Source organism: Manacus candei, unplaced genomic scaffold, assembly GCF_025592945.1.
Source record: "Manacus candei isolate 608988 ecotype Guabito, Panama unplaced genomic scaffold, ASM2559294v1 h1tg000073l, whole genome shotgun sequence".
Taxonomy (NCBI): Eukaryota; Metazoa; Chordata; class Aves; order Passeriformes; family Pipridae; genus Manacus; species Manacus candei.
The window spans coordinates 3,349,533-3,373,626 of NW_026138121.1; the positions used below are offsets into that span (position 1 = coordinate 3,349,533).

At 50.1% G+C, this 24,094-nt stretch overlaps 4 protein-coding genes across 5 annotated transcripts; 2 read left to right on the forward strand and 2 right to left on the reverse strand.

The window, feature by feature from the left end:
• Positions 1 to 284: 284 nt before the first annotated feature.
• WDR77 (WD repeat domain 77) lies at positions 285 to 4,993 on the reverse strand. Its single transcript, XM_051808633.1, has 10 exons — positions 4,749 to 4,993; positions 4,460 to 4,645; positions 3,723 to 3,864; positions 3,582 to 3,631; positions 2,568 to 2,638; positions 2,150 to 2,204; positions 1,819 to 1,890; positions 1,620 to 1,728; positions 1,105 to 1,173; positions 285 to 750 (listed from the first exon to the last, which is right to left on the reverse strand). Exons 1-10 carry the CDS (start codon positions 4,936 to 4,938, stop codon positions 591 to 593), a joined length of 1,104 nt encoding a protein of 367 aa, XP_051664593.1. The 5' UTR covers positions 4,939 to 4,993; the 3' UTR covers positions 285 to 590.
• Positions 4,994 to 5,047: 54 nt separating this feature from the next.
• Positions 5,048 to 8,835, forward strand: ATP5PB (ATP synthase peripheral stalk-membrane subunit b). The gene is made up of 7 exons (XM_051808663.1): positions 5,048 to 5,203; positions 5,293 to 5,338; positions 5,823 to 5,968; positions 6,490 to 6,653; positions 7,129 to 7,254; positions 7,779 to 7,958; positions 8,680 to 8,835. The coding sequence occupies exons 1-7, from the start codon at positions 5,176 to 5,178 to the stop codon at positions 8,749 to 8,751; spliced, it is 762 nt and encodes a 253-aa protein (XP_051664623.1). The 5' UTR covers positions 5,048 to 5,175; the 3' UTR covers positions 8,752 to 8,835.
• A 1,894-nt stretch (positions 8,836 to 10,729) lies between these two features.
• On the forward strand, positions 10,730 to 12,807 carry LOC127480484 (transmembrane protein C1orf162 homolog). 2 transcript variants are annotated; one of them, XM_051808684.1, is made up of 5 exons: positions 10,730 to 10,777; positions 11,091 to 11,223; positions 11,505 to 11,593; positions 11,998 to 12,080; positions 12,632 to 12,807. In XM_051808684.1, the coding sequence occupies exons 1-5, from the start codon at positions 10,753 to 10,755 to the stop codon at positions 12,689 to 12,691; spliced, it is 390 nt and encodes a 129-aa protein (XP_051664644.1). In that variant the 5' UTR covers positions 10,730 to 10,752; the 3' UTR covers positions 12,692 to 12,807. The 2 variants fall into 2 exon arrangements, with proteins under 2 accessions (XP_051664644.1, XP_051664643.1); XM_051808683.1 differs by lacking the exon at positions 10,730 to 10,777 and having other exon boundaries at positions 10,830 to 11,223.
• A 2,923-nt stretch (positions 12,808 to 15,730) lies between these two features.
• ADORA3 (adenosine A3 receptor) lies at positions 15,731 to 17,963 on the reverse strand. The gene is made up of 2 exons (XM_051808651.1): positions 17,322 to 17,963; positions 15,731 to 16,409 (listed from the first exon to the last, which is right to left on the reverse strand). The coding sequence occupies exons 1-2, from the start codon at positions 17,669 to 17,671 to the stop codon at positions 15,812 to 15,814; spliced, it is 948 nt and encodes a 315-aa protein (XP_051664611.1). The 5' UTR covers positions 17,672 to 17,963; the 3' UTR covers positions 15,731 to 15,811.
• Positions 17,964 to 24,094: the final 6,131 nt, after the last annotated feature.

A 24,094-nucleotide genomic window follows, 5' to 3' on the forward strand; every position in this document is an offset into this window, starting at 1 on the left:
TGATAGCAGTGCACAAGCAGTGCTCAGCACAGGATCCACACTGGCACTGAAGCCCAGTGCTCTAAACCAAGTGCTGCATTAAGGACAACACTGGAACCCTTCTAGTCTTTGAATTAGAACATGTCTTCCCATTCCACTGGAAGAATTACATTTCAGAGCAAAGAACTTTGCTCAAGGGCAAGGCTCTCACACCCACCTGAGAGGAGGTGTGTTGTTAAACCCCCTCAGAAAATGTTTCTATTAATGCCATGGGTGGTTTGGAGAACTGAGGGAGGAATCCAATCTTTTTGACTAAGTTTATTTTTCATTACACCTAATTCCCCATCTCTCCAAGTCTCCTCTGTACCTGAAGCAAATTTTTTTTTTTCCTCTGGGTAAAACTGAAGTCATATTACAGAAGCACTCCCGAGGAGAGGGCAAAGCTTGGTTTGTAACTAACTCAGGCCTAATTCAAAATTACTACAGGAACCTTCTGAGCCACGAGCCTCAAGGCAGACAACAGACCATCCCCGCTCCAGTTCACACACACCTTTGACTTCAGCAGAATCAAAGTGATGCCAGGAAGGAACTTGGACCATGAGTTTATAAAACTATTCTTTTACACAGTTGACTCCAGAAGCTTCACCAGTTGGTACAGGGACAGTGTGATGTAAAACCTGATGATCCCATCCAACTGTAGTGAGCAAGGCATCGTCTGAAGGAGACCAGGATAAGCCTTTAACAAAGTCTCGGTGAGAACGGTTTCTGAACCTGGAAAACACCAACATTCCATTAGCCAGGAAACACTGAGAGCTTATGGGCTTCTGCAATTCCTAACTGCTAGGTTTTTTATGGATGATGCTCCCCCATTTAGGAATATCTTCACCTCCAGGTTGCCCAGAGAAGTTGTGGACTCCCCACTCCTGGAAGTGTTCAAGGCCAGGTTGGACAGGGCTTGGAGCAACCTGGGCTAGTGGAAGGTGTCCCTGCCCATGGCAGGGGTTGAATGAAGACATTTTTAAGGTCCCTTCCAACCCAAATCACTCTGGGATTCTACAGATAAATAATTAACTTGAGAAGACAGTAAGACAGCCACAAGAGTGAACGTGTTCTGCCTGTACTTACACCTCTGAGAGGTCTGAGTCAAGAACAGCAACTGAACAGTCTTCACTGATGGAAGCCAGTAAGGGTGAACTGGAGGACAGAGATGAAACCATGCTCAGAACAATCAAATACACGAATTGTTAGGGATAAACTTATGAAAAGTAGGATTCCTAGTGATCCTCACCCAGGTACAGTGAATTAAGAGGCACAAAATCTTACAAAAATGTTTTCACTGTTGTTTGGCAGTTGCCAGTGCACTGAGAATATTTTATTAGAGTCAGAAAACAAGTGATCCTTCTTCAATCAGAGGTGGCTTTAATTAGAAAAATCCCCACAGCAAGTGGGTCAGTAATTCTGAAACTGCAGAATTGTTCTCACAGGTAATCACACATGTCAAAAGTGAGATGTTGTTTGGTTTACTCTACTCTTTGCTACAATCTTCTTGATAAGAAGACAACTAGTACTTTGTTTTTTAAAATAATAAGGTTTTCAAGGGGATGCAGTCCCATGTTCCACAGCAGTGTATCAGACTGTACCTGTGTGCAGAGAATGCAAAGCCCGTGATGCTCCGGGCGTGCACGGTGGCACTGAGGGCAGAGTCAGGATTCTTTGTGTCTACTAGTGCAACTGTTCCACTTTCATCACCTGGAGCAGAGGGAGAAGGAAGTTAGGAGCAAAATGGTCAGTATGAAAACAAAAGAGCTTGGCCTGCCTGGTGAAAGCAAAGGTTCTTACCCAAAACAAAGATGTCACTTTTCTGTGGATGCCACATGATTGAGGTAGGGAGGTAATTACAGGCACTGCAAACTGCAAGGGAAGAAATTGGGATGAGTGTGGAAAGAGTCAGAGTAAGAATATCTTTGTACTATCTCATTTAGCACTGCTACAGCACTAAGGCAAGTATTTTAAGCTTATCATACTTCTGTTTTAACCTCCTTAGGTTTTAACAGGCTTTTCTAGGATCACATCACTAGATTGGGAGTTAGACACAGAAGTCAGGCATAAAATAATTTATTTCTTCCAACCCAAACTCACGCACAAGCAGTGGCTGTGTACAGAGACATACCAATTCGGGTAGCTGGTTTAGGGCATCTGGTGTCCCAGAGTAAAGTTCTGTTGTCCTATAAATCCAAAGGGAATAAAAAGGGTTTTACAATGTCTTTGTGGCATAAACTCACATTCAGTACAGAGCTGCTGCTGACCTCCAGTCAAAACCACCCCCTCCTCTTCCTTTGGGTTAAAATGATGCTGCCCTTAACTGCAGCCTTCAATCACACCCAGGACAGAACTAGGAGCTCCCAAAATTCAATACAGACCTCTAGGAATCGGACTGGTAAACTGATTATCAACTTATCAAACTGGAATACTCTACTAACTCAGGTATGCAGCTTGTAACACAAGAGCTGGTTTCTAAGTGCATTAAACTGTAAATAACTAAAATCTCATTTTTATCAGGCAGATTTAGACAACAGAGTGAGCTTTACCTCAGCACAGGACAGGAACACAGTGTCCTTACCAGGACAGGAAGCCACACATGTCACTGCTGCCGAGTGAGCTACCAAAGCACAAAAGGATAAAGAGCCTCAGAGATTGTATCCAACTTTCCTGCGTATTCCCAAGGACCTCTGAAGGGTCAGCAGAGTAACTAAGAACAGTTTATGCCCAGACACCCAGTAACTTCCACTCAGCAACAGCCAACTGCTTCCTACCAAAGCAATGAGCTGCCAAACCCAACCACAAGTGCCTGTGACACAGCTGAGCTTGAGGGAACCTCTCCAGACAGGATCAAACAAAGTGGGATGGAAGGGGGCTTGGAAAAAGAAGGGAGAGGGACATTTTCTATGGGCAGACAGTGACAGGACAAGGGGCAATGGTTTCAAACTAACAGAGGGAAGGGTTAGATGTGATAGGTGGAAGAAATTCTTCCCTGGGAGGGTGGTGAGGCCCTGGCACAGGTTGCCCAGAGAAGCTGTGGCTGCCCCATCCCTGGAAGTGTCCCAGGCCAGGTTGGACAGGGCTTGGAGCAACCTGGGCTAGTGGAAGGTGTCCCTGCCCATGGCAGGGGGTGGAATGAGATGAGCTTTAAAGTCCCTTTCAACCCAAACCATCCTGTGATTCTATGATTCTGAAGTATGGTCTCTGCTGTTCCAGAGATGATATCACATCTCCAGAGATCAGCCTCTCAAATGGGCTGTTGTTCAAAACAAACATGGCTCAGTAGAAGAAAGATTTCAGTGCAGAAGAAATACTCTAAAATACACTTCAGGGATGCAAGGCAAACTAAACCTTACAGCATTTGTTCCGTGGGGAGAAATGAACAACAGACTACAAAATTAAACTATGGCAAAAACTTCACAAGACTGGCAAATATACAGTCACAGCCCTGAGTGAGGTTTGGCAGGTGGGAGGTCACTGGAGATGCTGCAGGAGGAAGCTCAGCCTGCAGCAGGAGGTGAGGGGCCAGGAGGAGCAGGGCAATGGGGTGGTTTGGAACTCACCTCTGTAGGAGTGCAGCACCGTCTGCTCTGGGATGTCCCAGACCTTCACACTGTAGACAAGAGCGAGCAGTCAGCACCCAGCACCAGCCCTGGGGCACTGGACACCAGGCTGGGGGCACTCACCAGGCTGGGGACACTCACCAGAAGTCCCTGCCCCCGCTGACAGCCTGGGTGCTGCCGGCCAGGACCGACACCGATGTCGCGATGTCGTCATGCTCGTATTTACAGAACTTGTTCACGATGAGGGTCTCGTTCTCCTCCAGCTCCCACAGCTCCACGGCACCTGGGGGGTGTGGGGGGACACTCACCTCAGTGAAAGGGGAAGGGATACCCACCTATGACACCCACTTCAGTGAAGGGGAAAGGAGGGGACACCCACCCCAGCGAAAGGGTAAGAGACACCCACTTCAGATAAGAGGAAGGGGACACCCACTGCAGTGAAAACATCCCCATGAGACAGGGAGAGGGTCACCCACCTCAGTGAACTGGGGATGTCACTCACCTCAGAGGAGGGGAAGGCAACACCCACCTCAAAGAAGGGGAAGCGAGGGGACACCCAGCTCGGGGGAGGAGGGATGTCACCCACCTCAGCGAAGGCAGTGGCAAGTGGTCAACCACCTCAGAGAAGGGGAAGGAGGGGACGCCTCAATGAAGGAGAAGGGAACACCCACCGCAGTGAAAAGGTAAGAAAAACCCACCCATGAGATGGGGAGAGGGTCACCCACTTCAGTGAAGTGGGGATGTCACCCATCTCTGCAAAGCAGGGATGTCACCCGCGTCCGTGGAGGGGCAGGTGACACCCACCTCAGCGGGAGAGGGGACACACCTCAGCAAAGGATGGGGAACAGGGGAGAAGAGGGAGTATCCCCGCTGCTTACCGGAGTCGGAGGCCACCAGGATGCCCCTGTCCGCCAGCCAGCACAGGTCGGCCACCCCCGCCTCCGTCTGCACGCCGGCCGTGCAGAAGCCCTCGCTCGGGGCGCGCCGGGGGTCGGCGAACACCCACAGCGACCCGGCCCAGCAGCGCCCGTTCAGCCCGGACGCGCCGAGCAGCAGGGCCCCGTCTGCGGGAGAGAGACAACGAGAGACACACCAGGGGAGCCATGAGGGGACCGTCTGGAACACCCCGGACACCCCTCACGCCGCTGCCTCCCCCCCTCCCGTTACCTGCGCGGTACCGCGCGCGCTCCAGGTGCCGCTCCATGCAGGCGGGCGCGTTGGGCGGGATGTTCCACTCGGGGCCGGCCGCGGGCGCGGGCTCGCCGTCTACGGGGGCCGGTGGAGCCGCCGCGTCCCCCGAGGGGGCCGTGGGGAGCTGCGGGAGCTGCGGGAGCTGCGGGAGCGGCGGCTCCTCCATGGCGGGAGCGGCAGCGGGAGCGGAGCCGGCGGCGCCCCCCACACGTGTCTCCCGCCGCCGCCTCCTCTCGCGAGAGCGCCCGCCTCCCCGCCCTGCCTCTGAGCGCAACTCTCGCGAGAGTTCCGCCGCCGCCATCTCAGCGCCGAGGCGGCCGGGCGGTCACCGGGACGAGGGGTCGCGTCCCGCCGCTCTTCCCGCTGCTTTCCCGGGGATTCCCGCTGCTTTCCCGCTCCGGCCATGCTCTCCCGCCTCGTCCTCCGCGCCGGTGAGTGGCCGGGGGTGGCGGGCGGGGGGTCGTTGCTGTGTTTGGCCGGGTTCTGCCCTGACGCGCTCTGTGCCCTCTTGTCCCCCCAGCCCCCGCCGCGCTGAGGGCGCTGCCGCCGCCGCCCGTGGCCGTGGGGTGAGTACTGTGGGAGCCTCTCGGAAACCAGCCTCTGTTTGTGCTTAAGCAACGTTATTCTGGGGGTTTGTCTTCATTTTTCTTATTAAGGCTCTGTGAGTGTAAAATAGGGACGGTGGGAAGGAACCTCTGGAGGTTATTTAGTCCCACCCACTTCCTGGAAGGAGGTGCGTCCAATGAATGGCAACTTCATCGAATCACAGAACGGTTTGGGTGGGCAGGGATTTTAAAGCTCATCTCATTCCACCCCCTGCCATGGGCAGGGACACCTTCCACTATCCAAGCCCCGTCCAACCTGACCTTGGACACTTCCAGGGATGGGGCAGCCTCAGCTTCTCTGGAGAACCTATTTTAGTGCCTCACCTGTTACCTGCTTATTTAATTGGAAATCTCTTTGAGCCTCATTTGAGAGTGGTTTTGGGGGTTATTTGTGTCTGGTTTTTTAATAAGAGCCATAATTGAAACTGTTTGTTGTTGTTTATAGTGTGCTGCACGCCACAAGACAAGTACACACAACTCAGCAGAGTTTGGCTCCTTTGCCACCTCTGCCTGAGAAAGGAGGAGAAGTTCGTCATGGTTTGATCCCCGAGGAGTTTTTCCAGTTTCTCTACCCTAAAACAGGAGTCACAGGTTAATATAGGCTATTTTACTGTTTACTAATACAGGTTTTAACTTTCCTACATTTTACCATTTTTAGTTATGTAGTTCTGTCCACCAGTTCTGGCTGCTGAAAAGGTAAAATATTAGTGAAAATTAGTTTTTTTGCATGTGCAGGTTGTGAAGGACAACCCAGTGCTGCATTCCTGGCTCTGAAGTCAGACACTTTAAATAAAGGCAAAAAATGCCATGAGCCTGATTTTGTAGGAAGATTTAGTTGCCTCTTGGTCCTCAAAACACTTGAACAGGGATTTTTGCCTGTTTCTGAGTGAGCAGAAGCAGCAGTGCCAGGTGCAAGTTGCTTCCATTTCTGATGAGATTCCTCCTGACACCTTTCCCTGAGTGGAACTGCGACTCTGCTTTTTGTCCTGGAAAAAGAGAACACTTCCTGATCTTCTTGTAAGCCTTAAACTGGCTCCCTCTCAGGTGTTTGAATTTACTGAGTTTCTTCATGCCTTTTACAAATAATGCTGCTTTATTTTTTTTTTCTTTAGGGCCCTACATGCTGGGAACTGGCCTCGTGCTTTACCTCCTTTCCAAGGAAATCTATGTTGTTAACCACGAGACAGTGGCAGCTGCTTGTATATTGTCAGTCATCATTTATGGCATCAAGAAATTCGGGCCTGATGTGGCAGCTTTTGCTGACAAACTTAACGAGGTAACAAAGAAACCAGAATCTGACTTTGTAGTAGTTAATAAGGAGTGGTTTTGTTAAAGTATAAATGGATTCAAACTGGCAGAGGGCAGGGATGGGTGGATATTAGGGAGAAATGTGAGGGTGGGGAGGCCCTGGCACAGGTTGCCCAGAGAGGCTGTGGCTGCCCCAGCCCTGGAAGTGTCCAAGGCCAGGTTGGACGGGGCCTGGAGCAACCTGGGCTAGTGGAAAGTGTCCCTGCCTGTGGCAGGGGGTGGAATGAGAGGAGCTTTAAGGTCCCTTTCAACCCAAACCATCCTGGGATTCTGTGATTTTGAACCCTAACTCTGCTTTGCCGCCCTGGAACCTCAGCCCTGGCGCAGGGCAGTTCACACAGACATTTCTCAAATCTTAATGCACCATTCCAGAAGTTAATTGCAGTTTGTTTTCCTTCAGCCTGACTTTCATTCTGAAGGGTGTTTCTTGCTGCTTCTTCCAGGAGAAAGTAGCCAAAGCTCTGGCTGTGAAGAACGAGGCCATCGAGGGGCTCCAGAAGGCCATTGAGGAGGAGAAGAAGGAGCAGTGGCGGGTCGAGGGCCGCTCTTACCTCTTTGATGCAAAGAGGGTAGGTGGTGCCAGCTCTGCTGCCCTCCCCCCTGCAGCCTGGCCTGCCCAATCTGGGAGCCTCTTGTACTCCCAGCAGGTTACAGGCTGTTTGCTGTCTGTGTGTTGCACACAGGGCCACTTCCACCACCTGACCCAGAGACTCAGAGGAGGGAGAAGGACTTTTTATATGGGCAGACAGTGACAGGACAGGGGCAATGGCTTCAAACCAAGGGAAGGGTGGGATTAGAGATTAGGAAGGAATTGTTTACTCAGGGGGTGGGGAGGCCCTGGCACAGGTTGCCCAGAGAGGTGGTGTCTGTCCCATCCCTGAAGTGTCCAAGGCCAGGTTGGACTGGACTTGAAGCACCCTGGGCCAGTGGAAGGTGTCCCTGCCCATGACAGGGGGGTAGAAGTGGATGATCTTTAAGGTGTCTTCCAGTCCAAACCATCCTGTGATTCTGTCCCTTTTGCTACAGAACATGTTCTGCTGCTGCTTTGTGTTCTTGCCAAACATTAACCTCCTGCCTTCATCTGCTTGTGCAGAATAACGTTGCCATGCTGCTGGAAGCCAACTACCGGGAGAGGATGATGATGGTGTACAACGAGGTGAAGAAGAGGCTGGACTACCAAGTGGCCCTGCAGACCCTAAAGAGGCAGAAGGAACAGGATTACATGATTCAGTGGGTGGAGAAGAACGTTATTCAGAGCATCACACCCCAACAGGTATTTGCTGGTTTTTATCTGCTTTACGGTTTAGTCTGTACAAAGATTTGCTACAAAGGATTCTAATTTAAGCCAGGAGATGATGGGTGTCCTTGGGTGACTTCCAGATGTGGCTGCAGCACATTCCTGCTGCTGAGGAAGAGCTAAGGAGCCCAGTTCCTGGGTACCAGGTGCTTATGTTGCTGGGATTTAAACTAGGATTGTGTGTAGCATTTGTTGCTGCAGCTCAGAGCTGAGCTGTGATGAGATGTGCAGCTCAGTGGGCAGGGGACTCAAAGTTCTCTGTGTAGGACCTTGGCAGATCAAGGCCTGCAGGTGGGCTCTGGATGTCCTTGCTTTTAAGGAAAGAAACAGAACAAAACCAAGTTCCCAGCACTGTGTGCTTTTGTTACCCAGAGCAGCTGTGGCTGCCCCATCCCTGGAAGTGTCCAAGGCCAGGTTGGATGGGGCTTGGAGCAACCTGGGCTGGTGGAAGGTGTTCCCTGCCCATGGCAGGGATGGAACTGGATGAACTTTAAGCTCCCTCTGAACCCAAACCATTCTGGGATTCCACGACTTCCATTCCTGCTTCAGTGCAGGTCCTTGTTTGGATGTAATCTCTGATTTCATTACATCCCTTTAAATCTGTAACTCAGGGGGGTGAAAAAGGATGATCTAAAATGCACTAAAAATCTATTTTGCCTGAGATGTGTGCTGACAGCTGTCTTCCCCTCTCTTGCAGCAGAAGGAGAGCATTGCCAAGTGCATCCTGGACCTGAAGGCGCTGTCCAAGGGCGCACACGCAGCAGTGTGACCTCATCCGAGCCCACTGCCATGTCTCAGTACATTGCTGGTGGAAACTATGAGTCTAAACCATCATTAAACAAACAAAACCCAACCCCTCTGCCGTGTTTCACTCCCAACAGTCGTCGTCTGGTTGTGTTTGGAGTCGCTGGATGGGTCACACCAAGCACTGCTGTTCAGAGGGGGGGATTAGTTGCAGCCACAGTGTGTGTTGGATTCCTGGTGTGGCCATGAACACTTGCAGAGATCAGATACACAACTTCACAGAGACAAATTCTGGTGCTCAGACTGATCTCTGGGTTAGAATTCTCTGTGATAACAACCCACAGATACCTGCTGTCATTGCAAACATGTTCTAAAATCAGTGATTTGTGCTGCCTTTGACCTGGTCCTGGGCTTGGAGTGCCTCAGAATGAATGTCCTTGTTCTCAAAATGAGCTGAAAACCCCTTTTTCACAACAGAGCTTTGTGTAGTGATGAAAGTGTTCTGGTTCTGGGAAAGGAGTGATCTGGCAGGAAATATGTCAAAAGCTACCGGAAAACATGACTTCAGATTAAGTTTAAAACAGGGAAATGGGTGAGTTTAGAGGGTGGGATTTTTCTGGATTTTCACAGGGAAAAAAAAAGCTGTTGGTTTGGTTTTTTCCTTGTGCATCAAGAGAAATAATTCCATGTCTGTTATGATAAAACACACAGAATAAACCCCTTCCATTTTCTTTCCAAAGGAAACTTTTCCCTGCAGGATTTTGTTATAACTCAAATATCTCAGCTGAGCAAAGCACTGACCTGTATAAGTTCATCCTTTGTGTGCTGGGCAGTGATTTATTTAGTACATGAACTGCAGTGAGCAGAGTGGGGTGTGCCCAGTACCCACTTCTTTAGGAATTGCTGCAATTCTCAGTGGGGGAAAAGTGAATTTTCTCCACTTTCCAATACAACAGCACAAAAAACCATATTTTTTGGGGGTCAGAACCTGACTTTTAAGCCAGTCTAAACTCAACCTGCCTTACTTTTTTTAGCTCAACAGTTCCAGAGAATGCAGGTGCATAATTTCCTGTCTTGTGATAATTTAAATAAGAAAAGTGAAGTTGCTCAACTTCCACATTTTTGTAACCCCACGTCCCAATGACATTGGAGCTTTTAGCTGGTGTGACAGATTCTTTGCACAAAGCCAAGTGGCTGAACTGGTGTGCTGGCACCCCTGGAGTTCTCCATGGTGGGAGGTAAGGTGGAGCTGTATCATTTCTTGTTCCTTTAGTTCTTGCAAACACAAACTGGGAGCTTTGGGGTTGGAAACTGGGAGCTCTTCATGGTTTGAGTCCTCTGCAATGTGGGCAACAACGGGGTGCAGTAGGAAAAGTGGCAGCAGCAGAGTTTATTGTCATGTTGTGATATTTTCATGTGATATTTTCATGTGATATTTTTCACATTATTCACAACACGCATATTGCAAATCCATGTGGTGAGAAATACCAGGGTAGGGATTTTGTAGAAGACTGTCTTTTCAGACTCCCTATCTTTTAGCCCTCTCTTCAAGATTCCACTCCCAAATTTGGGAAGAAACTTACTGTTCCTGCCTTGGTGGGAAAAGTCAATTTAACTTGAGAAAGGAAAACATCAAGAGGGGAATTTTTCAGAGCTGCTGATTATGAAAAGGTTCACAAAGTGGACTGGGTTTTAGCTCTTGCAAAAATAATCCTGTGGGTGCTTTTTAAGTCTTAAATATCCTCCATTTTTGGGGGAAGAAGGCAACGTGCCTATCAGGGCGTAGTGACCACGTGTGCCAGGAGCAAGACACTGGGAAGCAGGATTGATGCTGAGGAACTGCTGGGGTTGTGTGGCTTTGTGCCAGTTTTATAAGATTCCTAAAAAATGGATAAAAACTAAATCAAGTCTTCGAGTTAAAAGAGGGCGACAGATTTGTTTTGCTTACATACCTGTATATATAAATACAAATTTTTTCCCTCCCCTCCTTTCAGCTTCTCTTCCTGTCCATTAGTGCTTGGAGAGAATGGGAGGCCGTTCCTCACAACCAGGTATTTTAGTTTTTAGGCAGTTTTTTTTTTAGCTGCAGTGTTCTTGCCTGAGCTGCCGTTGTCCTGACCCAAGGGCTGCTGTGGGGGTGTGTGGAAGAACTGCATGGCTGCCAGAGGCTGCCCTGAGACAGTAATGACATGAACAACTGCATTTTCCTGTCTGGTGGTTCCACTTTCAGCCCCCTGATAGAGAGAATTATACACAAAATAACACTGCCCTGGGCAGACACGTGCCTGAATGTGGTTCTTGTTGTTTGGAGAAATTTATATGTTTTAAAACCAGTTTTTGATTATTTATTTTTTTCTGTTCCAGTTACACCTACTTCTACTACTCCCACTGTCCCCACCACTGTCCACACCACCATCCACACCACTGTCCCCACCACTGTCCACACCACTGTCCACACTGAATTAGAAGCTTCACAAGTTAAATGCTGGTTTGAGAGGTAAATGCTCCACCTTTATTTCCTGCCTCCAAACCCTGAGACTGCAGCCTCCTTCTGCAAGGGAGGGGGTTTATGTCAGATATTTGACGTCCTGGGGGTTTAAAAAGTTCATTGCAATTTCCTAGTCTGTGCACTTAAGGCAGATATGCACCTTTTCATCTCATGCTGCTTGGGATAACTGTGTTAACACTCCATAAAGTTTGGTGAATTTGAGCACTGCTGATGCTCCAACACCTCTGTTAAAACTGGGGCTTCTGACACGATTTTCTGTGTATGAACAGTCGTGAAATACTGTACATGTCACTGGCCTTCATCTCTGGCATCCTCCTGACTGTCCTGGTTTTTGCCATCATCTACCTCTCCAGAAAAAGTAAGTAGCACAGAGGAGGGAGTAACAGCAGAGTGGTGATAACTACAGAAGTTACTTTGAAATTTTAAAATTGTGTCTGCCTGGAGTAGCTCCTGCGTTGATGAACAGGTCACCCCTGCCAATAACTCCTCAGGGGCTGTTCTCGTGGGAGAATTAACTTGACCACTGATGAGCTGGGGAGGTTTCTGTTGGTCGTGGGTTTTTCTCATCCCAACCCTGACCACACTAAATTCTCAGTCCCTTTCATCCTGGCCACTTCCAGCAGGTGGGCAGGGACTTGGCAGCCCCAAATGCCCACTTTGCAGGGCAGGTCTGTGACAGATTTTACAGGTTATGTGTCTGTCACCCACCACCAAGCCTCTCCAAACACAGACAGCTGAGGCTGCTATCCCTCTCCTTCCCAGGTTGCAAGAAATCCCACCAAAATTTCCAAGGGGAAGTTTGCTTCCAGCAAACAGCACCTGGAGAATGTGCCAGGAACACCCAGGTAAAGGTCACAACTGTTATTTCTAACCCTTGATGCAGAGACTTCACATTCTTGACAGGGTGGTGAATATTAATTTGGGGGTGGGAGGGAGAAAAGTCACTTGCTTGAGAGACTTGAGTGTTAGTCAGGAGTTCTTTTGACTAAGGAAAAGGGCTTGTTTTGGGCATCCAAGGCTTCAGCCTGTGTTTATAGAAGTATAGGGATGTACTGAGGAGGTTCCTGGACAGTAGGAGGAAAAATACAGAGCTGAAACACCATATTATACTTTCCATGTATTTCAAGGGTTTAACTAAACCTCTGATTAGGCAGTTTAGGAGAAATCTTTTTAAAAGGCAAGGATTTCTGCAGTTTGCCTTTGTGATATTAATTCTTTGGTAAATTTGAGACTGACTAACCACTGGCACAAACCAGCCTAGTGTATATTAATTCCCCACGTGTAAGGACAGACTGTTTGTGGTGTGTGGTGTTGAGGACAAACTAAAAGTGGTAAATTCCTGCTGACAGGCAGTGCTTAAACACTGTAATGTTTGTGGCTTCTCTCCCATCCTCAGAACGAGGTTACCTACAGCACTCTGGTCTTCCAGCGGAGTCAGACACCACTGGCTGTGTGATGATGAAGTTCCAAGAGAAATAAAAATGGTTTTTTCCACTTTCTGAACATCAAAAACCACCAGAACGTTACACCAAGGCCTGCAGTGCCCTGAGGCTGCCAGCACTGCCATCTGTAACATCAACTCTTTTTATAGTTACAAGGGGAAATGCAGCTCTCCTGTTCCAAACCGATTGCCAAAGGTTGTGGGCAAATTGAAGGTGGTTTGGTTTGTTTTTTTTTTTAATACAGTATTTCCTCATCTGTAGAAATCTCCCTGCACTTGTAAAGTTTCTGTTACTGAGCCACCAAAGAGAACTGCATCTATCCACGTCTGGGCCCTTGTGTTTCCCTTTTCTGTCACCAGCCATGGCACTTGGCATATTTTTTTTGATTGCCAAGTGCTCTGATTAGTTATTTTCTGTTAATGAAGAGATGATAATGAAATATTTGTGTGCAAATGCTGCTTCCAGATCGAGTCCCGTAAAAGCAATGAACCATCACAGTGTGACAGCCAAAATCTCTCAGTCATGTGTTATTACTCACAATGTTCTAAACACGTTGTAAAGAGGGAAAAATCATCCCTTCATCGTCAACTGGGGAATAAGTTACCAGGAGTGACTCTGAGCAGCCACAGAGAAGCTCCTCTGCACGTTCCCACGGATGGGAGGTTTGTTGTCCCCGGGGAGTTCGGGGATCTCCAACTGCTCAAGGCTGAATGGGAGGGATGTTTCCTGCTGGCTCAGCCCTCGGGGCCTCAGAAACCTCCTTGTTTGTGGTCACCAGAGAGTGCCAGACTCTTGCAGGTACTTCTGTTTTCTGAGAACGCTGATATTTGCATGTGTGCTGTTCACACACTCCTCCAGAGGGATCTCCGGGGCAGGACAAGAGCCCTACAAACTCCTGTGAGCTGCGGCTGAAACATCTGAGAGGCTTCAGAGGAGCGATGCTGGATGTGCCACCTGATGGCAGCACCAAGCCGGGTTTAATTCCGCCTAAACGCGGGGCTCTGGTGCCTTTCCAGCCCCCCTCTGCCACCCTCGGTGGGTTGTCCTGTTTCCTCCTCCCAGCAGCTGCTGGAAGTCCAAGGGACCACGTGAAAAAGTGTGGCTAAAACACTTCTATGTTCTGAAATGTGGTGTGTGGGTCAGGCCGCAGACTGTTCCACGGTACAGCCCGTGGTCTTTGCTTTGCTGTTATCTGCTCTCCTCTCAGTCGTGGCAGTTTCTTTAAGTTCTACTTAAGAGAGAAAAATACCATATTGCTCCTTAGTATTTTTAGCTGTGAAGAGATTCATAAGGGATGGGTGTGGTTTGTGCACGGTGTTTTTTAATTTAGTTCAATTTTTGTTTAAAATTAATAACAGAGAGAAATAAGGTCTGAAGATTTACCTGGCTTGAACAAAGGTTACTCCCCCACACCAGTAAGTTAGAAAAATAAGGGAAGGTGGCTCACCACAGGCTTCCCCCTCCTCGAACCCAGCTCGGGGGTGTTGGGTTTTCATGCAGGTGTTTCCTCACTGAGACTCAGCACAACAATTCCATGTCCACTGTGAAACGCTGCCAACCCCAGCACAGCCCTTGTGGGTGTGTACCTGGGGGGCTGAGTGTGGCACAGCCCTTGGGAGGTGACACAGAATCTCTTTGTTGTGTGGCTGCTGCTGAGCCCCAAACTCATCCCAGGGTAGGGTCATGCACAGCTTGTAATGGCAGCCACCAGCAAACTCTTAAATAAAATTCCTGTAGCTCCAGGAACTTGTGACAAGTGCATCTGCTAATCAGAACAGAGGATTCTGTGTCCTCTGTTTCTGGCTCTCCCATTTTCACTGTTTCAGGAGGTTTCTGCTCAAAGTGTTTGCACTTTTCTCTCCCTCAGGACAAGCTTTCACATCAGGAATGTGTCTGAGTGTGTCTGTGTCCTGTATTAATTGTCCAGCTCTAGGAGGGTGAGTGGAAACAGCTCAGGGGTTAAATGGTGCTGTGAAGGATGCAGGGACAGCAGTGCCTGTGATATTCCCTGGCATTTTGGAGCTGACATCTGGTGGGACGTCAGAAGGGAGAGCAGGGCCAGGGAGCTTGTTCTCAGAAGGCAGAATGACTTCCCCTGCTCTCAGTCCCCTCTCTGTTCTTCCTCCAAATCCCTGTATACCTTGTTCCCTTGGAGTTTGGCAAGCAGCCTGCCAGGAATTTGGTGCAGTGTTGCTCCCTCTTTCCTCAGTTCACCAGAAACACATCAGCAAAGTCCCCCCGTGCATCGTTCTCATGAATAATTTCCTGCTCGTGAGGTGGGACCTGTTTTTCTGCTGAAAGCAATCGGTCCCATCACTGATCATTAGAGATCATGCACCAAACTCTGATGTACTTGTGCAGTGCCTTCCTTTGGCTTGTTTATCTATCGAGTTGAACTGTGTAAGGAGGCAGAGCTTTGGCCTGGGACAAGGGTTGCATCAGATAAGAAATGAGATGTCTGGTCTCAGGACAGATGCCAACACTCTCTAAGATATGTAACAGGATGATGCACTCCCTTTTCTGCTTTATCTGGACTACTTTTATTATTTAAAGATGGACAAGAAAGTAGCCTGGCCTTTAATGACCTATTTTCAGTTTGACCCATGTTCCTTAAAAGGGGGCTGTGTCAGCTGTGGTGTAATAATTAGTGCCATTTTTGTGCCATCCTAGGCAACTAAAACTCTGCAGGCTGGTTTGTTTTGATTGGCAGGGGAGGATTCAGCAGGCTGAATCAATGTAAAATCCATCTAATAGTTATTATTATTATTCATGACAATGTGACAACCCTGGCTGCAGCACAAGTTGACCAGACTCAAGTTTTAGTCTAAATGGACAGAGAAGACAAAAGGTGTGAAAACAGTCAGTGAGGTTGTGAGCTGCTGGATTACAAACAGCAAGGAACACATTTAGCCTGTTTTTCAGTCAACTCTTCCAACCCTTATGTTAAAAATAACAAAAAAAACCCTTGACACTAGACAGTATTTCCTTCTGTATTTTGAACTGATATAATACAAAGACATATATTCACATACAGCTTTAGGGTAACCTTCAGATCTACATGTTGCTTCATTTTCCCATGAGTTCCTTAGCAAAGCCAAGTGGTTTATCAGTTGCCTGGTCTATACAGACTTAATTTATGATGGTGGGTCTGTTGTTTGCTCTGTAAGAGCCGGGTCTGGTTTTTTGCACAGGATATAGGTCCTTAAAATCAAAAGGTACGTGCTTTTGAACTTCTTTATCTTGCAGGCGTAGACAATGGGGTTCATGGCAGAATTGGCGTGGGATAACAGGATTCCCAAGTACATCCAAAACTGGGGGATCTGAGCCTCAGGGTAAAAATAGGAAATGCAGTTTATAATGCACAGAGGCAACCAGGATATTGCAAACAGGAAGAGAACGAGCGCAAGAGACTTGGCCATCTTGAACTCCTGCCCATAAAAAGCTCCAGCCCCTCTCACGCTGGTTGTGCCCTGACTCAGCTTTGTCCTGATGATGTGGAAGATTTCAGCATACAGGGCACACATGATGAGCAGGGGGACAAGGATCCACGTGAAGAAGCCAAAATACACCATGTAATCCATGCTCATCACGGACATGAATCGGCACCGGGGGAAGTTGGAGTCTCTTGACTTGTTCCAGCCAAACATGGGGACAAGTGCAACCAGCAGGGACAGAGCCCAGCACAGCCCCAGTGCCCACCAAACTCTTCTCTCTGTAGTGATTCTTTTATACCTGTGGGGGAAGAAAACCCAGGCTGTGTTAAACGGGAGGGTTTAAAAGAGTAAAGGATGGTTTCAAGCACTCACACCTTCAGATACTAAAGTTTCATTATCAGAAAATGGAGCATTAGTTTTTTGGGTTTTTTTTTTCTTTAGGGGGTGAAAACAAATCTTATCTTGAGGCAAGACCCAACCCTACATTTGTAACAGTTACGTTGCAGCATCAGTAAGAATTGGCTTAACTTCCCCTGTTTATAACTGGATGTTTTCATCCATATTATTTATTGTTTCACTATGATTTTAGTGCTTCTCTTGCCAAGATACTGCTTTGCTGCCATTAGCAATTCCATCTTATTTCTCACCTTCTTTGGGTGTACCTTCGTCTTTATTTTTTTTATACCACTTGAAGGATTAAAACGTTGTTTTGCTCTTCAATTTCACAGACCCTTTCCCTTGAAATGATGATTTCTTTGATGCTTGAGGTTATGCTTTGCATTTTTAGTTTATGTGCTTTTCCACTCAAATATAAAGGGTGAATGACCTAAGCTAACCCTTAGTGTGTTTGTTACTACTTCTGTGTTTTCAGCAAACGCTAAACGGAATTTTATTTACAAGACCTGCCTCAGAAACCCTAATAATAACTATTAGATGGATTTTACATTGATTCAGCCTGCTGAATCCTTCCGTGACAATCAAAACAAACCAGCCTGCAGAGTTGTAGTTGCCTAGGACAGCACGAAAATGGCACTAATTATTACACCGCAGGCGACACAATAATTTGTGGTGTAATAATTTTTAAGGAACATTAAAGGCCAGGGTACTTTCTTGTCTATCTTTAAATAATATAAGTAGTCCAGATAAAGCAGAAAAGGGAGTGGCATCATCCTGTTACTCATCTCAGGGAGCGTGGAGGTGCAGCACTCACCTGGTCGGCAGCTTCACTCGCAGGTACCTGTCGATGGCGATGGCCAGGAGGGAGAGGATGGAGGCGTTGGTGAAAACCACCATGAGGCAGCACATGAAGAGGCAGGTGTAGAAGTGCAGGGGGATGCCCAGGCTCACCACGATGGCCAGGGGCACCACCAGCACCCCCACGGCGACGTCGGCCAGCGCCAGCGACGCGACGAAGTACAGGGTGGTGTTCTGGAAGGCCGAGCTCAGCCTCACCACCCAGATCACCAGGACGTTGCCCAGAGTGGCAAACAAAGCCACCAAGCACTCGGTGCCGATGTAAATGCCGTCCAGGCTGCTCAGTGCCAGGCTGTTGTTTGGCATGATGGTGCTCCCACCCTGGCCTGAGCTGCGGGAGGAGACCCGGGCATGGAGAACCCCGCGTGGGATTTGTCTTCAGTGGCTGCTGCTCAGTCGTTCCAGTGACTCCAAGGTGCAAACTTCTTTCAGTATCTCGCGTCCTTCGTGCTCGGGCAGCAAATCAAGTGTTGCCTTCCCACAGAGCTGCAAACTCCTCAGCACCCAGGAGCTGTTCTCCTCTCTGGAGACATCTCCTGAAGCTCACAGCTTCCCTTCAGCAGCATAGTGGCAGTGAACCGCTCTGGAAGGCTGTTTTGAAGGAAAAAAATGGAAAAGCTTCCACACTCCTGCTCACCAGCAACTCATAAATAAAGGCTTTAACTGCTTCCTCTTTCGAGCCACAGTTTTACAAGTCCGAGAAGGTCAACCCCAGTTGATGTGCAAAGCTGCCACTTATCACTGGAGATAATCACTCTGCAGTCACTGTGGCAAATGAGGCACCTCAGAGGATGTTGAAGAGCACTGCACTAAATTCCAACACCCAACTTAATCCAGGTTGCACCATTCCAGTTGAGGCCCTGAGGTGGCTGAAGAACACTTTTTACTTGGACCTTTCTCAGCCTGACAAGAACACTCATAGCACGGGTGATGTTTTCAGAGAGAACTGGAAATCGGTATGACAGCCAAGCTTGTCATGTTCAGAGGGTGCCATATTTTCCTGGAAAAAGCGAGGGAAGGTGTGGGAAGCAATGGGAAGTAGCAGGGAGAGGGTGTGAAAGCTGAGATGCACGAGGAGCCCTGCAGTTGTGATGCCCCACTCCTCTCAACGTGGGTCTGCAGTGAAAGAGCTGCTCCCATCCCAGATGGAACTGAGGAGAGAGGCAAACAGGAGCTCCCTGACATGAGCTGTAGAGTGACATGGCTCTTGGGCAAGTAGGAATGCTCCTTCTCCAGGGATGAGCAAGGAGCAAGGAAGTGATTAGGAGGATGGTGCCTCGTTAGCATAATGAATCCTGAAGCGACCAGGGGTGGTACTTTGGTTTCCCAGACACCAAGTCCTCCACTTCTGCCCCCCAACTTTCTGGAAACACTGAGGATGGGGAAGTGAAATCAGTCTGAGAGCAGACAGAGCCAGAAATAAATGAGACTTCTTTCTTCTCTGCTATCCAAAGAGTTGGACAAATTCAGATTCCTTGAAATCAGCTTGAGCACTTCTTGCTCCCTGACTGGAGGGTGTTTTGGTGGAATAACTGCTGGGAACATGGACAGTCCCAGCCTGCAACTGAACTTGGCTGTGCTGGCAAAAATCAGATTGAGGAACTTAATTTAAGGGAGATGAGGTTTCTAGAAGGTAGAATTCAGCACAATATTTCTTAATTTTGGACATAAACAGCCTCTGATATCCAAAATGTCAGTGGGCAGCCTGGATCAGATCTGTATCATGACAACCTGTGACTGTGGTGCCTGAGGAACTGGTTGGGTGGTGACATCCAGATGGCTCAGTGTCCTGGTGGACATCAGGGACAAGTGCTGTCCCTCAGGGGTCTGTACTGGGACCAGTGTCATTTAATGCCTTCATTGATGGCAGACAAAGGGATCGAGTGCTGGACAGGGGAGAGAAAATATAAGGAAAGCCTTTGGGTTAAAGTAAGGACAGGGAGAGGTCACTTGGCCTTTGCCAGGACGGGCAAAACTTGTGGAAAAATTAATTACCAATCAGATCAGAGTAGGATAATGAGAAATCAAACCAAACTGGCTGCTGGCAGCAGAGTGTTCACCATCTGAGGATGCTCTGACTGGGCTCTATGGGGCAGCAGCACCCACTGGTGGAAAGGTGCTTTGGGATGGGAGGAATCGAGTGCCTTCTGGGCGAGGTGATGTTTGCAGCAGCCCCTGAGGTTCCACAGCCCTGGATCTGCCCCTCCCTTTTCCTTCACAGGCAGGTGCTTTCCCATGGGGACACTGTCTGTGAGGGAGGTGCCACCAAACCCAGCAGAGCTGCACCCCCTGACTGGGGCTGAACTGGGCTGTTTCCACCCAGCACCCCCTGTTCCTGTTCCCACAGGTTCCTGCTGGGGACAGCACAAGGTGCACTGATATTCTTCAGATGTTTCCTCCACCAGGCAGCATCTGTTTCCTGTCCTAAACATGACAGAACCAGGGTGCTGGGCGGCTGTGACTCCTCTGTCACCAGAGCAGGATGAGCCTGTGTCCTTCTCCTGTCCCTGCCCCACATGAGCACGGCTTTCCCTCAGCCCTGGGGTGCTGTGGGTGCTGCATCCTCCTTCCCTGGGCACTCAGCTCTTCTCCCACTGCCTTCCTGCAGCCCCACTCTCAGGAAACACCGGGCTGGAGGTTTTAACAGCTTGCAAAGTGTTTAAACACTCCCTGCACAGAGGAGCCAAATGGGGCCGGGGGGTGGGATCAGGGAGCGTTTTGCTGTGGAAATCAGCTCTGCCCCCCCTTCTGGCTGCTTTTTACCGGCACCCAACCCCAGATCCCGGCTGGAGGGCTCTCTCCTCTACTTCTCTCCCCTTTAGTGCTCCACAAGCACGCACCGTGCTCCCACTGGGAGGCTTAGGGAAGCACATGCCAGTAAAGCTGGCAGCAGGAGGGACTGGCAGCGAGAAGGATCAGGCTCAGCCGTATGAGGGTCCGGGATTCACCTTTCCCTTCCTCAGTGGTATCAGCGGGGCATCAGCCATCGAGCAAAGGCACAGTCTGCTCTGGATAAGTGGGAGGATGATGCTGAGGTGGATGATACGGTTCTTCACCAGCCCCTGAGCTCCTGGCTGTCACTGGAACCTGCCCCTGTCCCCCAGCACAGCTCAGTCCTTCCCCTGGGCTGTGCTGCTGCCGAGAGCTGTAGTTCAGACCTGCGTCCAGGTGTGACCCACCCCGAGGTGGAGGAAAGGACCAGATGGAAGGAACTTTGTTCCCCACCACCTTTGGCTCCTATTCCTGCTGTGTGGCACCCACCCAGCTCTGCCCTCCCCTGCCCTGCCTGCCCAGGCTGCAGCCCGAGAGAAACCCAGCCCTGGGTTTGCTGCCCCCCAAACCTGCCCGGCTGTGAGTGGGGCTGCAGCTGGAGCAACGTTGTGAGCCTGCAGTTTAAGGCTTTGGTTTAGATTAGGATTCAGAGGTGTATTTTTAGCCCACATCATTTAGCTGAGCCTGTGGAGAAGGCGGCTCCAGGAGGAGCCCGTGCTGGGCAGGTTGGGATGAGAGCCGGGCGATTCCTGTGGGATGGAACCCAGGGATGTCACAGTGAGATGGGGTTAAACAGCATCTCGGATCCTGATCCCTGAGCACTTGATGGTTTTGCCATTTAAAGGCCGTGCTCAGCTTGCTGGATTCTTGGATGGCTCCAGCGAAAGGCTTCCAGCTATTCCCCAAGGATCCTCCTACATCCTGGTGAGATAAGGATCAGGAAGGGAAGGTCTCTCTGCAATCTCAGCTGTGGCTTTGAGCACAGATTCCCTTTTCACTTTGGGGGCGGAGGGGAGGAGAACGAATTTGCTCGAAAAAAAATTATTTCGAAGTGACACACAATAAAAAAATAAATCCCACAACAATGATGTTATCGTGTGAGTCAACAACAGCCACGGCTGCCTTTGTTCTGGTGGGGCTGTAAAACACTTGCAGGGAGGAGAAGGCAGCCTCCTTGAAGGCAACTTCCTTGGAATGCCCTGCCTGGGCCCCCAGCTGGGCTCTGGGAGTCCTGGTTGCCCCCCAAACCTGTGCTCACCCAGTGCTGGAGAGACATCAACGTCCCACACCTCATTCCTCTTTCCTCACATCCCAGCAGCTTCTGCCCTTGTGCCAGGAGCTGTGGAGGAGGGCTTTTTCTGGGATTTTAAAATTTAATCTTAACTATATAGGGGAAAAAAAAAAAAGCAGCTCATAAACCAAGAGACTGCGAGTGGTGAGAACTGTCCTGGCTCTTCCCTGCCCTGGGAAGGAAGTGAAAGCAAAGCAGAGGGAGGATGTGAATGTGGAACAGGATCACATCTGGTGTGACAGAGAGGGATTGTGTCTGCTGAATAACCAGCCAGAGTGAGAGGCTGGAGCCTGGTGTGGGTGACCGATGTCGTGTCACTCTGTGCCTCACTTTCCCCATCCATGGTAAGAGGAGGGTCAGTCTGATCTTGCCAGAGCTGGGAAGGGCTGGACAGGAGCAGGGCCCTTCTGGTTTCCCTCAAAACTCCCCATTTGGGATTGTTTCACCTGCCCCTGCATGCAGAGGCACAGGGGTGTCGGAAAAGCGCTGTCGGTGCTTCTCCCAGATGGGAAAACCTGAAGAAACCTCTCCCCTGGCACACACACAGCTGTGCTGGAAGGCAAAGTTCACTGCCCTCAGAATGCAGCTTTGGTTCCAAAGATGATTTCAACCACTGTCAAGAGCAAATTGTCAGCGGAGGATCAGATCTGGAAAGCTCTTCTTCCCTTCCACATCCCGTTCCCTGAGCTTGAACTGTGCTGGAAATCGGATTCTCCCGGTGACTCACCCCTGTGTTTGGAACAGCCAGAAAAGGTGCAGATGCCTGTTTGCTGCTGTCTGCTGACTGACTCTGGGGCAGAGCCTCGGCCTTGGCTGGTCCTGAATGTTATTTAAAGCAGGGAGTGTGTGGAGGCTGAGCTGGGTCAGCACCGCGGGGGCTGGAGCTGGCAGATGGTGCTGTGGGATGTGACCGTGTCTGGTGGTGGATGGAGCCCCAACCTCTGCTCCCACAGCCCCCTGACCCTCTGCATCCCTGCTCCAACCCCTGCACCAGCAGCACATGCAGCCCACGACACGTGTGAGCACACACAGCCCCTGGGACAGCCCGAGCTCGGGGGCTCCCAGCCGGAGAGATCAGGGTGGAAATAAAGCGTTAATGCCCCGAGGAGCAGGGATAACCTGCATGGCTGGCATTCCCTCGGGATTTTAATCCCTGCCAGACAGCAGTCTGTGGTTTTGCCCGGTTTCTCAAGCAGCACGTGTGGCGACCTCGGCATTCCCGGCAGGGACGGCCCATCCCTCCTCCCGGCTGTCTGGCACTGGGAGTGGAACAACCCAGGGCTCCCCAGGGCACTGAGCACACACCGACAGCCTGAGGACGGCAGGAAACACGGCCCCAAATTGTGTTCTGGCCGAGCAGGGGCACTGCCAGCAGTGGGTTTCACCTCTCCCGAACAGGCTCCCAGCTCCTGCCCCGCAGCTGCCTTCGGGAAGAGCTTGGCTCCTTTTAAGTCCAGGGGCCCGGTAAAGCTCCCTGCAGCAGCTGTCTCCATGTATGGGGATGGCATCCCTTCCCAGGACGGCATCCCTTCCCGGGAGGCTGCTCTGCGTGGGCACAGCCAGACATTCCCACTGCCCCGAGACGCTGCTCCAGACCCGAAACCTGCGCTCAGGGCACAGCAGGGACCGGAGCGACGCTCCCGCTCCCGACGGGCTTTTGCTCGGCTGGATTCTGTGGCTTTGGATTTTAAACCTCCCGAAACCCGGGAGTGAGTGCGTGTGTTTGCTCTTCTTGCTCAGCTCGTTCGGGAGTGCAGCTCCAGTGTAGGAGGGAGATGGGGCTGTCAAACCAGTACGGCTCGGTGGGTTTGCTGGGACAGGCTGGGATGCAGCTTTGAAACAGCTCCTGCTCGTCAGCCCCGGGAATCCCAAGCACAAGCAGGGCAGGAAGGCAGGGACAGGGGCTTGGACAAATGATATTTTTGCGTGTCTTCAAATCCATGGGAGTTTTTTGAGGCTTTCTGCGGGTGTGGCTGTGGAGTGGGTGAAGCTGCAGCCAGGGCAGAGCACTGACCCCGTGTGATGCCAGCTCCGCTCCCACACGTGGCAATGACCTTTCCCAACCCGTGGGAGCAGCGATTCCCCCCCCCTGGTTATCCAGCTCTCCTTGACCCACACTCTTGCTCTCTCTCAGAGCACCCAGGGCTGTGAATGAACCGTGTCACGCTGTGTTTTCTCTGCTGACTTGGGAAATGCAGCTTTTTGGAATGTTTTGCTCCCAGAGCTGCTTTTCCAGCTTGCTGCAGAGCACGCAGAGCTATTACCCAGCAGGCGATGGCAGCTTTGAGCAGTCACCTCCTGTGAATCACGAGAGGAAATCACCCCTCGGTTTCTGTTTCACAGCCTTTCTGCCCGGCTTTGTCACCCCCGGCAGGTGACAGCAGACCCAGGAGCCCGCTGGAGCTCCGTGGTGCCCCACACCCACCACCTCCGAGGGCTCAGAACTTTCCATCCTCGCTCTTCATCAGAGATTGTTTTAAAATCCCACAAAAAAAACCAGCATAAAATAAATCCTGGGGAGATGAAAGAGAGTTCTGAGCTGGCAAGAGGTTCTTTAAAGGGGCTCTATTTACACGAATTCTCTGGCTGACAGGAGAGAAACTGTTTTGACATTTTATAAACTCTTCCGCTGATAATTCTGCCTCTCAGCCTGGCAAGGCTGGGGG